This window comes from Pundamilia nyererei, unplaced genomic scaffold (assembly GCF_000239375.1).
Source record: "Pundamilia nyererei isolate P.nyererei 1_Seehausen unplaced genomic scaffold, PunNye1.0 scaffold00121, whole genome shotgun sequence".
Taxonomy (NCBI): domain Eukaryota; kingdom Metazoa; phylum Chordata; class Actinopteri; order Cichliformes; family Cichlidae; genus Pundamilia; species Pundamilia nyererei.
Genome location: NW_005187522.1, coordinates 1,448,301 through 1,465,473, shown reverse-complemented (window position 1 = coordinate 1,465,473; position 17,173 = coordinate 1,448,301). Strand labels below are relative to the sequence as shown.

At 39.4% G+C, this 17,173-nt stretch overlaps 1 protein-coding gene across 1 annotated transcript in view; it reads right to left on the bottom strand.

Annotated features, from left to right (window-relative positions):
- Positions 1-5,457: 5,457 nt before the first annotated feature.
- Positions 5,458-17,173, bottom strand: part of kiss1ra (KISS1 receptor a) — a 16,092-nt gene continuing 4,376 nt past the window's right edge. The window contains exons 2-5 of the mRNA XM_005742549.1: positions 15,473-15,597; positions 7,709-7,844; positions 7,370-7,608; positions 5,458-5,838 (exon numbers count right to left, since the gene is read on the bottom strand). Of these exons, the coding sequence (XP_005742606.1) occupies positions 5,458-5,838; positions 7,370-7,608; positions 7,709-7,844; positions 15,473-15,597 (881 nt within the window). The remainder of the gene's footprint in view (positions 5,839-7,369; positions 7,609-7,708; positions 7,845-15,472; positions 15,598-17,173) is intronic.

The following is a 17,173-nucleotide window of genomic DNA, read 5'->3' as shown; positions in this document are numbered from 1 at the left end:
CTGTACTGGAAAGCTATAAACTAACCAGACGCTACCGCTCCTGTGACATTTCAATCTCTGACATTTGAAGATAACGATTTTCTTTATTATATTCTTCAGACCATCCTGCGGTCAACAGTTAATGGTCAGGTGATGAGCAAATTTGGAGGCCTTCTCTCACCACAGCAGCAGTGATTCATCATCACATTTTTGGGTCCTTAAGGTCTATCGAGGTTATTTATAGGAAGCAGAAATACCTGTACCAAATTTTATGACAATCCATCCAGGGGTAACTGAGATATTTCTGAGAGGATTCAATGTGGTGGTTTTAAGAATCTGCCAGTCTATTTTCAGGACAAAACAACTTTAGGCCTGATTATTTATTTACAGTTAGTGGTAGACTGCACATCAGGAGCACTGGTGGCCTGATAGTTATTTTAGCCCTGCTGTGAACTGTCAGCTTGTTCAGTGACATTGTAGCAAGCAGTATTGAGTTGACAGACCTCTCAGGGGTGACGGATGTGTGGAGACTGTTTGCTCTTCTTTGTGAGCAAACACAAAGAGAGCAAATACTCTCTCTGGGAAAGACAGTCAACATGCACCCACTATATAGATAGATGATCCATAAAACAAGAGAAAGTACATTTGGAGGAGAAATGCACCAGTCAGAGACCAGGTCAGTCAAGAACACCTTAGCTACTAGCTAGTTAATTTGTTGTACAGCTGTTATACATTCATGGTTATAGACTCTCTTCACCCCTGTAAACCTATATGTTCATTTGCTATTGAAACATGAATTTCACTAAGCATTACTGATCAACTGATATAGCATTAATATTATGAAAAGGAATTCTTTAGGTTAAGATGATTCTGTAGTGAATCTCCGAAAACCAGTGTTGAGTTTGTCGGGTGACAAAGAAATGCTTTACTGTAATCACATGACATTTATCAGTAACACAGTAATGTAACGCGTTACTGTACTAAATTCAGTTGCAGTTACAGTTATGTCATTACTTGCGTCACAAAGGTTCTTCAGTTATCTGAATGCCAGGCAGATCGGTGTTAAAATTATTTTTATTTTGACTGCACAAAAGGACAAGAACATGACGGCAAACTGCATCCAGGACAGAAACAACTGCATTATAATGCTAGCAGAACCTCCACTCTTAACAGATACCTACATGCTAATGTAAAGCTGACCCGAGCCCAGCAGCCAAAGTATGAACTTCAGCAGGTAACACCAGCAGTGATGTGACGCTCACTAAGATAGGGATTTGTGTTGCTGTGTGGAACTGTATCCACAGGTTCATATTCTTAACTGGTAATTATGTGACAATATGTTTCAGGCCATTTTATGGAGTAACAAGAAAGTAATGTAACAATAATGTAACAAATAAATAATAATTAAATACGTAACATACTGCATTGCATTTAGGAAAGGTAATAATCAATGTGATAGAACTTTTTAATCTAACACTGCTAATAACTGTAAAGAAGCCATAGGGTTAGATTATAAAATTGAGTGGCCTGGGATGATATCAAATTCCCAAGTTATTGTTTCAGTCGGCCCTGGGCTAACCATGCCGGAAGATCAAATCTTTTTTAAAAGGGAGACGTGATCTTATAAAATGAAAATACCAGAAAAATACTACAATATCCAGAATGTTAAATATGTATGTATGTTAAAGATTTAATATGTGTTCAATACTTAAGGGGCAAAAAAACAAAACCAAAACCTTTGTCAGCATTTTTTTTTTCTTGCTTGTCCTCTAATCTTACCTGCAGGTAATCATTTTTACTAATTTTGCTAAGTTACTCACAACACAAGCCAATAACCTGTTCTTCATTTGTTTAATGACCAAAGAAAACAATGTTTCCAGAAGCTGTGCGGTACATTACAGCAACATCTCTACAGTATAGAGCAATGCATGGCTGGCACCAACAACATGATTAGATTCAAGGTTTTATTTACATTACTACCTCTGTTCAAAAGTTAGAATTAATCTCACTGCAGCCAGGATTCTTCAAAACCCTGAGAAATTCTGAAATCATTTGTCTGTTTCACTACAATCATTTCTTTAAACAAAGCGGCTCACATGTACATCTAAAGCTGAACATATTTCATCTCACAAGACAGTTCAAGCTGAACCCAAGCAGAATATATTTTTAAACCAGACAGACATAAAAAGTGTCAATGTCATGAGAATGTGTGCAAAACATTGCTGTGCAAAGGAAAGAATTAAAAAAATAATACCATGAAAAGTTTTCCATCAGTTAACCTCAGATAAACAGAAAAAGTTTAAAATACAGGTCTTTACGCTTCTTTTTATATAGGATGGCTCAGTGTCTTCTGTCTCTACATAATCGAAGATTTCACGATGATTTCGTGATGTTGGAGCTCTGCGGGCTCTGTGCTGCAGGATTTCTTGTTTTTCTTGTCAGTGAAGACCCGCTGAAAACCTTTCATGCCTCTGCCTGCATGTTTGAAGCTGTCAAGGCTGCACAATGATGGTGTGGTATAACTAATGAAAATTTTATTAATGACTTTTGCCTTAATGGCTATACATACATGTGGAGGATTATTAAAGAGCAATATGCAGCCATTAGGCAGAACTCGAACATGTTAAGATGTGTTTTAGAGCAGTGCTCACGTAAATAAATGGCCTCACAATGCACTCCATGCCATACCCTTTTTTTCTGTTCTAATTAGTGGGTAACACTTTCTTTAGTTGGCTGCTTTTTGTACAATTTGAATTGCAAATGGAGGACTAATTACTTGCTGCTAAAACAGTGCAGCTCAAATTGTTTCAACAAAACTCAAAGTGCTTTTTTTTTTAGCACGAGTACAAACATTTTGACACACGGCTGCAAGATGCATGTTCTGCTGTGTTCTACTCTATTCTTGCAAGTACGTAATTAGCATCTACTAATGACCAGTATAATGTAAGGTTACATTGTCTATAGCTGCATTAAGGTGGCCATGTAGTTCAACCTATGTTAGAAAAATCTTCCTGCATGTTTTTTTTCCCCCTAATTAACAGCTTTACAGATTTATTAACTATGATAGGCTGCATTTCTATTGCCAGACAGCTGCTCTGTCATCAGCTTCTCCTTCAGAATGCACTCTCACAATGGAGCAGGTCGTGTCCGCCGTCTGTCTGACAAGATCGTGCAAGGGTGTTTTTTTTTTTTCTGAGAAGATGTAACAACTGATACCACTAACGAAAAAAGTAGATGCAGTGGGCGAAATGTGGATGTGTGCTTGTATTTGCCTGTGTGCATGCGTGCATGTTTCTATAGTGTTTGTGAATGCACAATTAAGTAAGGTGCGAATGTTTGTGCATGGGACACAAAAGCAAAGTAAACACTGTGTACACTTCACTGACTACAACCCCCGGTTTAGCCATCACACCACTCATCATACTGCCAGCAACGGAAACGATTCAGCTGGATTCAGTTGTTTTTAAACGAACAAAAAAGCACAGCTTTAACTTCTGTTGCCTCAAGAAACGATCTGATTCCCTTTTATTTTCACTTATAATACCATGGACGTATGTAGTAACCTGTAGTGAAGTATATAAAATTGATGAATCTTTGTGTGAGTCATGTGGATCTGGATCCACATGACTCACAAACTCACAAAACTGAACAGAAGTGAGATAAACTCATAATTTTTTAAACAAACAGTTTGATATTTGAGGAGTTTTGCATATTTGCTGTCTTGCTTAGAGATTGATAAGAACCTTAACATGGCTGTATGATAAGAGAGCTGGTGAAAGCTGACAAATTTGGCGTTACAGTGGTCAGTGTACCGGTATGAGGCATTCAAGGCTGTTTGTTTAAACAGTGTTGTCAAATGTGTAATAACAAGTATACCTCGCTACGTAAAATTTGTGAGTCACCCCTCATTTCTTTATATTTTGCTCCCAAGGATTCAAGCATGAAAAAGCCACCTAACTCACTATTGTGTTAACACATAACAGATATTTTAGTAAAGAATCCATTTAAAATGTGTATATTTAGGCACTTTGCTAGTACCTGTAGCAAAAACAGATTGTTCTCATTTCTTTAGTTGAATCTATGAAGAATGCTAATGATAACACAGGTTCACAGGCATAAAATAGTCTTTTTTGCACCAATGAGGTAATTTCCAAAGAACTATTAGCTGAAAACCTGCCATATCTTGGCATAGTGTTTGGTGTGTTCTAAAAACTGTGAGTTAGGGCTAGTGGAGAAGAAAATAAAAAATTGCAGACCTGAAAAAAAGTAGAGTCCTATCATGTCCTAAGAAATGACCCGACAGAGGACCTTAAAGAGATGCATCTGAAGTTGACCCATCTACTGCTCACTGAAGCCTCATTAGAAATGGTTTGAGTGGAGGGGAAGCTGTCAAGAAACCATTACCAAAGTGTGTCTACAACCATCTGTAAAACATGGTGGAGACTTGGTGTGGTGCTACATTTCAGTCAGGGGTGTCTGGGATCTTGTCAAAATTGATGGAATTATTAACAAAGAAAAGTATTATCAGATATTAATCTGCTATAAAGTAACATCTGACTGAAAACAGCTTCATTTTTCATCATGACAATGATCCCAAACACACTGCCAATGCATTCAAAGCACACCTCGATAGAAAAACACACAATGAAATACCATCAGTCATGGATTGGCCTCCCCAGAGCCTGGACATCAACACCACTGAAACAGCACGAGATCATTTTGACAGAAAATGGAACAAAAGGCAGCGAACATCCAAAGAAGAGCTTTGAATGTCCTTTGAGAAGCCAGGAGAAGTATTCCTGAAGATTGCTTAAAGAAATTATAAGAACGCTCACCTTTTAAACATTTACACAGTGTCACAGTGTTCGCTGTTCTTCGGAGTGACGCATACTCAAAGTGTTAAATTATTCTCTTTTTCTCCAACGAAGACGTAAATGTCAACCACAGAAAAACTAGCAAAAAAACAAACAAAAATAAAACAAGCCAACTGCCATTTAGTCAAGAGTGTTAAATTCAAATATACATTCAGTGTTGTTTCATTTCATATGATATCTATAATCATCATCTGTCCTCGGTCCAGTTTATTCTAGAGCTGCAGACCTCATCAGATCAAACAGGGATTAAATGTCCTGCCTGCAGCTTTCAGGCCAAACTCTCCTCTTTTGTCATCTAGTGTGTTCAGCTTTGTGTTATTCAGACCTGGTGTTTGGCAGACATGTGCCAGCATTGCCAGACTTGGCAGTTGGAACAGGTAACATATTGTGCCAAATACTGTTAGTGCCCATCTGTTTTATGTGTCTGAGTTTCCTCACATCATTTCATTAGTTATATTCACTGATATAAATACATCCCGGCTGCCAAACAGTGTCTCTTTCAGATCAGTTGCTCTTTGAGGACGTTTACACACAATTAGTGTTATTTTTTTCACGGTTCACATTAGAAAACTGTCCGTATCCTTCTTATGTTAAATGATCGGGATCAGTTCACCGCGTTATTGTTGTTGCCTTCCTCCGCAGCAACAAACTTAATCTCAGCATTGGCAGTCCTGGAAGCCATGCTGCTGTCTCTGACCTTGTGCTTGAACAGGAAGGGAAAAGTTTTCCTGAAAGACTTTTGGAAACTAGCTCCCATAAAGCCATAAACTATGGGGTTGACAGAGGAGTTGGCGTAGGACATGCAGTTGGCCCACGTCTTGATCTTGTATGTGGCGTAGTTAGGCTGGTAGTTAGGATAGAAAGACTGGAAGAGGACAAAGATCTGGATGGGCCCCCAGCAGATGGCAAAGAGAAGCACAATCACTACCACCATCTTGGAAACTTTGCTCCGGATGCTGATTGTTCTCTCAGACAGGAGATTCACCTGAAGAGACAAAACAAGGAACCCTCTTTGTAATGTTTTTGACAATATTTAGAATATGTAACAGTGTTACCAGAGTGATAACAGTCAATCAAAACAGAAAGTTATCAAAAGAAGGAACTAAAGGACACAGAAACGCTCCTTCGGGTAGCTACAGAATCTCTTATTCGAGTAAATAAGAATGTAACGTCCTCGGGACCAAGAAGAACCATCAGTGGTTTCCAGGTGATTGCACTTTTTTGCACTTGGTGACTCGGTGAGTAAGTGAGGTTGAGCATGCAACACACAAAGTACTGGGCAACCACTACACTGAGGTTTGTTCCTGTTAAAAGGGAGTTTGTCATTCCCACTGCCAAGTACTTGCTCATAGGGGATCAGTTAAAATTAAACTGAATCATTGTAATTGGAGACTCAACTTATTCGGTTGCCAGTTTGTTGTATCCTGGTTATGCTCGATTCATTCTAAAGACAAAACTGACCAGCAGCAACTACATCAATGTTTCTGTGGACATTTCTTCATTTCTGTTTCAAATCTGTGACGTTCTGGCTGGACACTGAATATAAGCAGTGAATGAGATTTTCTCTTTATTGTGATTTTCTGTCTACATAGACTGCATCAGATTTGCAACAGAGTTCCACAGGTTAGCGGTTTTCACAGATTTCACAGAGTTAATTGGTGTATTATCGCTGATAGATTGCATGTAATTGCCAGCTTGACCCCTTTCAGTGTCTTAGTAAGTCAGTTCTATCTTGTTGTGGTTTTATTTCATGTATTCATGCACCAAAGTTGCTTTAGAGACAGCAACTGACTAAGAGTGGTTGCAGACCTTTGTCGTGCTGGGTCACCAACCACTCCTTTTCCTAGTGTGACTGTATTAAAGACTTTATTTCCCCTTGAGGTTGTCAATGCATTGCAACCTATTTATCCATTGATATTAGAGGATATTTGTTTCACTCTCTTTCCTATATTGGTGTAAATTATTGATCAGGGCATTAATGCTTAAAAGAAATCACTCCCACACTGAGTGGGAATTTTTGGCAACATAATTGCCCATAATTGTTTTCTACTTTATCCTGTCGCACTTTCAATATAACACCTGTAGTGATGAACATTACTCCCACTCTGTCCACAGCAGGTCTACCTGCTCATGTTCCCAAAATGTAGTGAAGTGTAAGATCTCTTTGTGTTGACACAAAGGCAATAATTTGTCTTCCTGTAACACTCGTGTGCAGAAGTTGGCAGGTATAATGCAGTTGCTCTTTTTTATGAATAGGTTCCACATTGAAAAAGAAAGCCACAATAAAAAATTATAAAATGAAGAAAATTATAAAATAAAGAGTTGACTGCAGCCACTGTAAAGAAGTTTTAAAACACATTTTCAAAGACGGGGACATGAAGAGAAGAGAGGAGAGATTTTAAACTTTTAATTGGCTGAAAATTAGCAGCAGCTGGTGACAATAATATCTCTGTGCATTAGTGGCTGTGTTTGTGAGGCACTTGTGAAGCCCAGGCTGATATAACACCTGCCCTTACCTGATAATTATTGTCTACAGGTTCTACAGTGGGCTGGCCAACCCTCTTAACCATCAGAGTGTAGCAGAAAGAGATAGTGAGCACAGGCAGCAGGTAGGCAGCAATGAACTGGTACAGGATGAAAGCCCTCTCATGCGTCTTAGAGGGAAATCTCTCCATGCAGTATTGCCTCGGGCCGTACCAGTAGCCCTCCTCTATACGCTGGTACATTAAAATTGGTGTAGAGAGGATGAAAGAACCTGAAGAGGATAAACATGGTTAGGTGAAATGATGGCATTTTAAATTTTATACACATACGCAACTATTTTTAACGAGTCAGTCGATAATGACACGACGTACCGATCCAAATGCAAATGCTGACAATCATGGCTACTTTGGGGGTTCGGTGCCGAAGAGATTTCAGGGGGTAGACTGTCACGTAACAGCGGTCTCCACTCATGGCAGTCAGGGTGATGCAGGTGGCTTGCACCGTCACCTAACAAATGAAGACGATGCTCATTTCATTTACATGTAAACTCAAAGTGCTTAACATAAATGACAAATACATGAAAAGATAATAAAATTAAAGATAAATTATGAAGCTGTCTTATTCAAATTAGTTTGTGTGAGCAAAAATGGTTCTTTTCCAAAAAGAAAAAAACTTTTCTTCCTTTTGGAGAAGAAAAGTGATCGTGCAGAGATTATTTTTATTATTTTATGAAATAATCAAATATTACTCAGAGGATGGGATAATCTGGGGTCACCTGACCATGAAACAGCTTGTGAGTCAATTTTCCAATTAATTTTGACCCACTGAAAATGGGGGCTATGAATACAAAGGGATGTATATCTTAAACTGTTAATACTTTTGTTAAATCCCTTGAATGAAAGCTGAAAGTCTGCACTTCAGCTGTGGTGTATAGATGTGAAATTACAAAATGTGTCATTGTCCAAATAATAATGGACGTGATTCTAGGTACATAAGCTATTGTGCTTTAGGAAAGGAGAAGAAATATTATTTATGACTCTCAGATGTTTAACAATACAGCTGTGAACCAAGAAAATTGAAAATCAGAAATATATTAAATAAAGTCTATTTAGCTTGGCTAACAAAAATAATAGCTTTAGACAGCTGAGTCCTCATTCTGCTCCATCTGTGCTTTATAATGTTACATCACCCACAAGAAAGAAGAAAAACAACTAAATAGTGAGTAAGCATACAAAGGGAAAGCAGGCTAGCAAACAAAACTGGGATAAATGACCGAAAAATAAATTCAAATGTAATCTTTCTAGTCTACTTTCATAGAAGATATCCCCACAAGCACCACAGATAAATCCATAATACAGCTATGTGTTCAGTGGAAAGACTCAAATTTAAAACTAGCTTTAAATTAAAAGAAATGATCATGTTTGGCATTATTTCATATTGCACATTTGTGGAAAAGTTGCAGAAATATGTAGAGCGTGTTCCAAAAGAGTATCCCTTGATGTAAGTTAGGCAGTGGTGGTGTCTCAAAGAAAGATGCCATGGTCTGGTTGGTCAAACTGAATAGGAGGAGAAGAAATTGGCTTAACACTGGATCCGTAAACCAAACAGAGACATTAAAATGCCAACGCACCTGAAATATATTCATTTTAAACAGTCAAACATACACATTGCCACGGCCTCAAGGACCTCTAGGATGTTGTTGTTGTTTTTTGCTGTTTCACTCTTTCTCGCCAGGGTGGAGTCAGACTATGCTCCCCACCTCTGTCCTCGCCTACTCAGCTCTACTCACCTGTCACCCATCTGCTGTGATCACTCACCTGCCAATCATCACAGATTATTACCCTCAGTGGAGTCTGCTTCCTTGCTGAATCGTTGTGCTAACTTGTGTCAGTGTAGACCCTGCTTGGCTAGTGAGTTCCTTGTGTTTCCTAGTGCTTCTCCCTAATCTGTTCTTTTTGTGCAGTCTTCCCTATCCCTACCTGCTTCTCCTGCCCTGTGGACCCTGAGTGGGTGTGAGTGAGTGTGAGTGAACTTTCTTGGATTGGATTTGGAGGTTTTGTGACTCATGGACTGTGTGAAGAGGAGTGTGAAGGTTTACCTGCCCTGGACATTCTCCCCTCAGATTCCCTGGAGCCGCCTTCCCCTGTTGCTGTATATATTTCACCTGGTGTGCATCTGTAAATAAACCCCTTTCACTTTTCACCAGTTTTGAGTCCTGCACCTAACTAACTTTGACACAAATGTGTTTCTTACAAGAGCTCTTACAGTTTGCTGACAAGCTATTAGAGGAAGCGCTTTTCTTATAGTGTCTTGCAAACTTGTTTTTTTGTTTTTGTTTTTTTTGGCTTTATATTTTAATCGCTGCTCTCTAAGAAAGCAGACGTTCAAGCAGCTTTTTTGTCCTTTATTTCAGACTCCCTCTCCAGTTTTTACTAATGGGCTTGCATGCTTTTAAGCTGCAGATCATTCAGAATGGTAAAGAGCGAGGGATAGAACCGGAGAGGACGCGTACAGAGGAAGTGCAGAGGTGGCAGCATTTGTGATGAGTGTTTTTCATTAGCATATGAAGCAATCATCCAACTTCATTTTTAATGGAGTTCAATGATGCTTGATTCAATTAAACTTGAGCTAATCAGAAGAATTGTAATTGAAGACCAAATATAGAATTTTACTTGCACATTAAAGTTTGACAAACTTTTCCTTCTTACACAAAATTTTAAATGACTGCATTTAATCATTACTTATTATTAACCTCTGGCTCTCATCCTCAGTGTGCTTATTATCCTGTCTTCCTCCCCTCACTAACAACCAGTTGCAGCAGATGGCTGCACCTCCCTGAGCCTGGTCCCGTCGTAGGCTTCTTCCTGTTAAAAGGGAGTTTTTCCTTCCCACTGTTACCAAGTGCTTGCTCACAGGGAGGGCATTAGTATTTGATTTCTTTGGGGGGAGGTTCTCTGTGTAATTGACGTTCTTGCAATATAAAGCACATTGAGAAATGAAGTGAATTGAATTGAATCAATATTTCCACTAGGACTTATAGTGGTGTCCTAGAGTAAAAAAAAAAAAAAGAGCCTCAAACAGATGCTTTTCTTGTTTCATATGCAACTGTGCATTGATGTTCAATGGAGCAGGATGACACAGAAAGCAAGCCTAACACTTTCTACCGTCTTTGTTCCTTTTGGATACATCACCTCTGTGGGTCTTAGTGGGTTGTATGTAGGCAAACTAATCCATTTTTGTTTTGAAATATGTGGAGCAGGGTGAAAAATGAGGGGTCTGAAGTTCCCTCTATGCTCTTTTACAAATAGGATCTAATTTTGTCCCTCTTTTGTCTATGTGTCTGCCTGTTTCTCTCGCCACCTCTCATCTGCGACTACGAAGCCAGCTCACATTACTCTCCAGAGGTTTTGTGCACCAGGACCACAGGATTTCAAAAGATATGGTGAGAGAGAGAGAAAGGGGTCATCATAAGTTCAGTGTTGAGGCGGCTGAGGAAATGGATACCATTTTTCCTATGTTTTGTTTTTTAAGATGTCTGGTATATTAGTAACTCATAATTTCTATTCTACTGTAGTTTTATTTCTTTTTAATGACGGAAGAAAATGAGGGAGGAATAAATAATAAGAATCTGTTTTCTTTAAGCTTCCTAATCTTTTTTATTTATTCAGTTTAAACATGGTAATTAAAATCATAGGGCTACACGGGGGATATTCTCCTAACATTCATCCATAAGCTTCAGATAAAGCTGTTTACATCAGTGTCTTAAAGTATTTGAGATCTGCAGTCTAATATTTATATATAAGATACATTTAAAGGGACAGTTTACTTTTATTCATCTGAAAAAAATCATCAATACCAGTCCATTTTGTGATTTTAGCTTCTCAAATATCCATCTGTCCATCAGCTGGGTCCTGTGCAAAATAGAAATAGACCAAGAGGCAGTTCCACGCCCTTGAGAGCTCACCAGTTCATCTCAGGGTTCTCAAGCACACACTCTCATATCCACACCTCAGTCAGTTTAGAAACACCCAGAAGTTAATGTGCATGCTTTTGGACTGTGGGAGGAAACCAGATTACCCAGAGGGAAACCCCTGCAGACACATGGGGAATCCCACAGAGAAACGCCCAGCCAACAAGGAGGTTTGAACCCAAGTGCTAACCACTGCACCGCTGTACCTCCCAACAGCAGTTTTCGGTCTTTTTTAATCTCCTCCAGATTTAAAATGCATAAAACTTCTGAAGATCACATACAGCTTGGACTTTAAAAGGTTTGAAAACTTTCATTAATACATGATTCAAGAAAATAACAGGCAGATTAAATGTTGACTAAAGTCTGTGAAGAGCTAAAAGTTTCCTGCAGAGATCTTTGATTTAACGTAATCAATGCTCCTCTCAGACTAATCTTCAGCCTGGTAATAACTGGACATGAAAATACATCTGCTAATTAGACTGGAAAGATGAAGGAGCAGTATCCCACCCTAGCAATGTAATCTTGCTTCCTTAATTTAGTTTCAAACAGCACAACAGGGCAGGAACCTTTGATGAAGTGTGATGGTATTTTTACACAAACTTTCTCCTAAGTGGGCAATAACACGTCTAATTTGTGGTTTGAAATTGGTGAATGTGAGTGTGAATGGTTGTCTGTAACTCCATCTTAGCCCTTTGTGAGACTGGTGGCCTGTCCAGTGTGTACGCTGCCTATCACCTTATGGCAGCTGGGATCAGCTCCAGGCTCCTGAATTGGATAAGCGAAAGAAAATGGATGGCCGGTTGGATGGAATTGGTATTGACCAGTAATCCTATAAAGCCCTTAGACATTCCCTGCTATTCTACAATATAACTGTACTATCCGACAAGCAGTAGTTGGGTAATCTGTCATCACGATCCTTTAACAGAGGCTGGATGTAAACACAGCAGGAATGCATCACCCACTGTTACCCATCAACTGTTTTTTTCATTAAACTGTGGAAATTTTAAGACACTAATAACACTAACAGCTCTTATTTCTTGGAGAAATTTGAGAGATTAAAGCAAAGAGAGTGGCCACTTCTCTTATCTCGTCACCTAATTACCTTTCTCCCTTGTATGCAATAATAAATGATGGTAGGCTAGCATAATAGAAACTGACTTGAAGGTTTGAGATGAGAAAATGGTTGTCTGATAAGAGAGGAAAACGAGACAGACAGTCTTGTTTGACAGATGCTTTCTGCTTTCAGATAAAAAGCTTGGTCTTAGTCATCAAGACACGCTCACAGACCACGTAGTCTGATTGCTCACATCCATTAATCAAATCATGCCTATGTTTTTCTTGAGGTTTTTTTTTTTTGAGGCTGACATCTAAAAATTTTAAAGTGTTTCTTTTTTTAAGTTTGACAGAATATCCCCTGCATGTCGAATGAGATGAAATTTAATCAAATTGCCGCACGAAATAGAAAGCTAAATACATTTGCTGCATACTTTATCAGCCTCTAATATTAAAGATTAAAATGTTGGGGAAAGTGATTTTGCTTGTAATGACAAAGTGCTTATTAACTGAACAGGAGCTGTGGGTCTCTCTGAGTGACTGTATCTGGTTCGCGGTTGACTTTGTCATTAGAGTAGTCAGAGAACTGGTTATTAGTGCAAGGCTGAGTGTAATTAAAGCGTCTGCTCGTTGTCAGACACTATGCATTTAATGTTGTTTTTAACATCTTTTCTCCGTGAATAAGCCGGGCGATGCTAAAATACCTTGGACAGCTTCCGCTCGTGATGCACTTGTACAAGGAAAGAAAAAAACATGGACGTAATTGGCGCATTCAAAAAGTTCCACAAAAAAAGAGAAACATTATCTAAAATTGGCCATTATTCCTCTTGAGTCATCTCTTTGTGTAGCTCTGCATCACTCACTGTGCTCCAGCTGTTTTTAGATCCTATCCCCTGTAGCTCTTCAATATAAGTCCCATGGACCTGATTCACTTCATTTAACTCGACTTTTATTCTAACCCTACTTTCCTACATCTCTCAGTTTGTTGATTTGTGCTGGATATACACCGATCAGGCACAACATTATGATTACCTGCCAAAATAGCCTTGGCTAATCAAAGCAGGGATTCCAATAGAGCCCTGAAGGTGCGCTGTGGTATCTGGGATCAAGATGTTACTAACAGATCCTTTAAGTCCTGTAAGCTGAGAGGTGGGGGCTCCACGGATCAGATTTGTTTGTCCAGGTGGTACATATCAAAGTAACATCCACATAGATGGCAGAACCCAAAGTTTCCCAGTAGATCATTACATAAAGCATCGCACCGCCTCCACTGGCTGCTTCTCATAGTGCATCCTGGTGTCAGGTGTTCCCCTGATGGATGTGCAGCCGGCCATCCACGTGAGGTAAAACAAAATGTGATTCATCAGACCGGGCTACCTTCTTCCATTGCTTCGTGGTCCAGTTCTGATGCTCACGTGCTCATTGTTGGCGCTTTTGGCAGTGGATGGGGATCCGTTTGGGCACCCTGACTGGTCTTTGGCTGAGCTCCATACACAATCAGCTGCAAGGCACTGACATTGTTCTATCAGAGCCAGCATCATCTTTTACAGCCATCTGAGCTGCAGTAGCATCTGTTCGATCGGACCACACGGGTCAGCCTTCTCTCCCCACGTGCATCAGTGAGTTTTTGCTGCCCTGTCACTGGTTCACCATGGCTCCTTCCTTTACCACATTTGATAGATGTTGACCTCTGCAGATCAAGAACACCCCACAGCAGCTGCAGTTTTTGAAGATGCTCTGACGTCCTGCCATCATAATTTCGCCCTTGTCAGACTCAATGTTTAAAATCCTCATTCCCATTTTTCCTGCCTCTAACATTCTTCCTGTTTCGATGTATCATGTGTCAGTATATCGAGTTAGATATTTTCCTCGGGGGAGGGTTTTGAGTAAACTAGAATTAAAAGAGAACAATTATCAACTGCATGGAAATATGACTCCAAACAAAAAGTATTTCTGTCTGGTGAGTGCATAACTAGACACTTGATATGATAATGGTGTTTGTAGCTATTTGCACTGCTACTAAGTGGCAGGATAGTTTAGTAATATTCTCCAACACTGAATTCACAGGTTGTTTTCACACAGTTTCCATCAGTGACTATGTGTCAATAACAGATAAGTTCAAAATCGTGCAGATGACACTTCCAAGTTAAGGATTGTTGTGCTATTCCATCCACATTTCCAAATTTAGAGCAACACCTTTATAGTGCAGCTGAAGCCATGACAGGCAGCTTTTGTCGTACTGTCTACAGGTCGTTTTCCTTTTTGTTTCGTTAGGTGGTTTGTCTGCTGCACAGGCTTTTAGTTGTGGTTTGTTCCATGCATGAAAGGTGAAAATGGCTTTTTACCCAGTTTGCAGCTCCTCACCGTCAGTCAGTGCCTTTGATAATTCCAACCAACAGCAGCTGTGCAAACCTATTTTATTGTGACACTCTGAATATTTGTTATACTTTTTTTGGCCTCTCACTAATCAAACAAAACGATTGAGAGGCATGATTGATTTAAGTGGCTGAAATCTGTTTTGAATTCCTGGATTAGATATTATAAAGGATCCCACGAAAATAATGTTTTTTCATTGGCACACGGTGTTCAGTAGCCCCTTTAAATCTTGATTAATGTCTGGGTCTATGGAAGCATCGTATCACGTAACATCTTCATCTCCTTAACAGAAGATTCTGTTATTCTCTTTTGTGTCTCCTCCTTCTTGTGACTGATGCTGATTACTGTTATTATTCTCTGTCAGCTGTGTATGACACATCTCGACACGTTTGACTTTTAAAGCTGTAGAGTTCGACCTACTTTCATTGTCATTTTTGAAGAAACTCTAAATTCAACAATGGCTTATTTTGGATTAGCTTTCTTGAGAACTGTAATTTTATGAGGATGAACTGTGACCACCTTCACAGGATTATATAGATTGATTTTTCTGTGACAACGCCGAGCTGGCTCACTGTTCTCATGGGAGTGGGAGTGTTAAAGCCCTGAACGCTGTTACTGTGAGAAAGTTAAAGAATCCAAGATCATTTTAAGGGAAGTGTTGAAAATATAATATTCACATGAAAGCACATTTCTGAGCTGAGAAACAGAATAGTTGAAGTGGTTCAAAAGATATTACCTGTTGCAGAAAGGCGACAAATTTGCACATGAAGTTGCCAAAGATCCATCCAGGGAGGGGGTAAAGGGTGGCGGTGAAGGGGACGCAGCACACCAAGAAGATGATGTCAGTGGCGGCCAGGTTTGCTGCACAGGGAGAAAAGATAACGCTGTATTTGATGAATGTTGTACAGTCTGCAGAACAGTGTTTAACTGAAAACGCTTGAAGCCAGTGGCATGGATTCTTCAACAATCCTGGAAAAAGCAGAAGGACTTCTAACTATCATCCCACCTTTCTTCTTTTGCATAACAAGTCTTTTTAAACCATCTGTGGGACAATGGATATGGAGGCACGCAGTCCTGTTTGCAGTAACATCAACTACTAGGAACTAACAGCAGCGTTGTAAAGTTTAGTGCAATCTAATGCAAGTTTGCAGACTCGCAGGCGTGTACAGTCATGGCCATCCAAAAAGGAAAAGTTTTCATAGTCCTGTAAACATCCTGATAAAACTAAGTACATCCTTACTGCTTGCACAGGAATTAAGAGGATAAGCAGCAACCAGGTGCTGCTATTCAACACTCACTTGATTAAGTGATCATCAGGACGTGTGACAACCTCTATAAAAGCTGTGTGCCAATCTGAAGCGTCAGGCTGTGTTGCCAGGAGTGTGCACCACAGCAAACTCACCCCAAGGTCAGATTGCATAAGAAAACCCAAGAACTACATCTTGAACTCAGTTAGCATTTTAAATGTTAAAGTCCATGACAATACAATTAGAAAAATACTGCCTAGATTCGAGTTGTTTTGAAGGACTGCCAGATGAAAGCATCTTCTCTACAAAAGGTATCTGAAGAAACTACAAGACTTCTGGAATAACATCCTTTGGACAGACAACACCAAAGATGCACAGGGCCACATCTTCATGCATCAGCACAAATACCTTATTCCAATTATGAAGGATGGTGATTATATGGGCTTGTTTTGCAGCTGCGGGACCTGGGTACCTTGCAGTCATTGAGTCAGTCATGAACTCCTCTGTATGCCAAAGTATTCTAGAGTCAAACACAAAGCCAACTGTCTGACAGCTAAAGCTTGGCTAAAATTTGGTCATGCAACAGGATCCACCACCATGAAATCATGAAATGCGGTGGAGGGGCTTTAGGAGAGCTGTGCATAAATAAATACATGCAAACCTCAATGAATTGAAGTAACGCTGCAAACATGAGTGAGCTAAAATTCCTCCACAATCATGTGAGAGATTTATAAAGAAAATTTATACTTCAATTTATTGCTACTAAAGGTGGTTCCACAGGTTACAAATATGGGGTGTGTTTAGTTTTTCACAGGACTCCACAGACTCCAGTGAAAACTTTCTTTTTCACATGACCGCATGAAAATACAGCTATTATAAAGGTTGTAGTGCTTTGAGTGAAGTGTTTAGTGTCCTCTTTGGGGTTTTGCTGTATTGAGTCATTAAAAAATGTTCATTCTTGAACACTAGATCAGCTTAGCAAGTTTTCATAATCCAAAATAATCTTTATGTTGCACCGCGATTCAGCACGCAAATTTATTGACTTTCTGAAATAAGTCAGAATTTCTGGCTCATATAACAAACATATGCACTGACCTTAAAACACACGCCAGAAACAGGAAAATGCATAAAGCTTCCAATTTAAAGGTAAGAAATATAAAACTGGCACATTTTTTCAGGTACTGATAGTC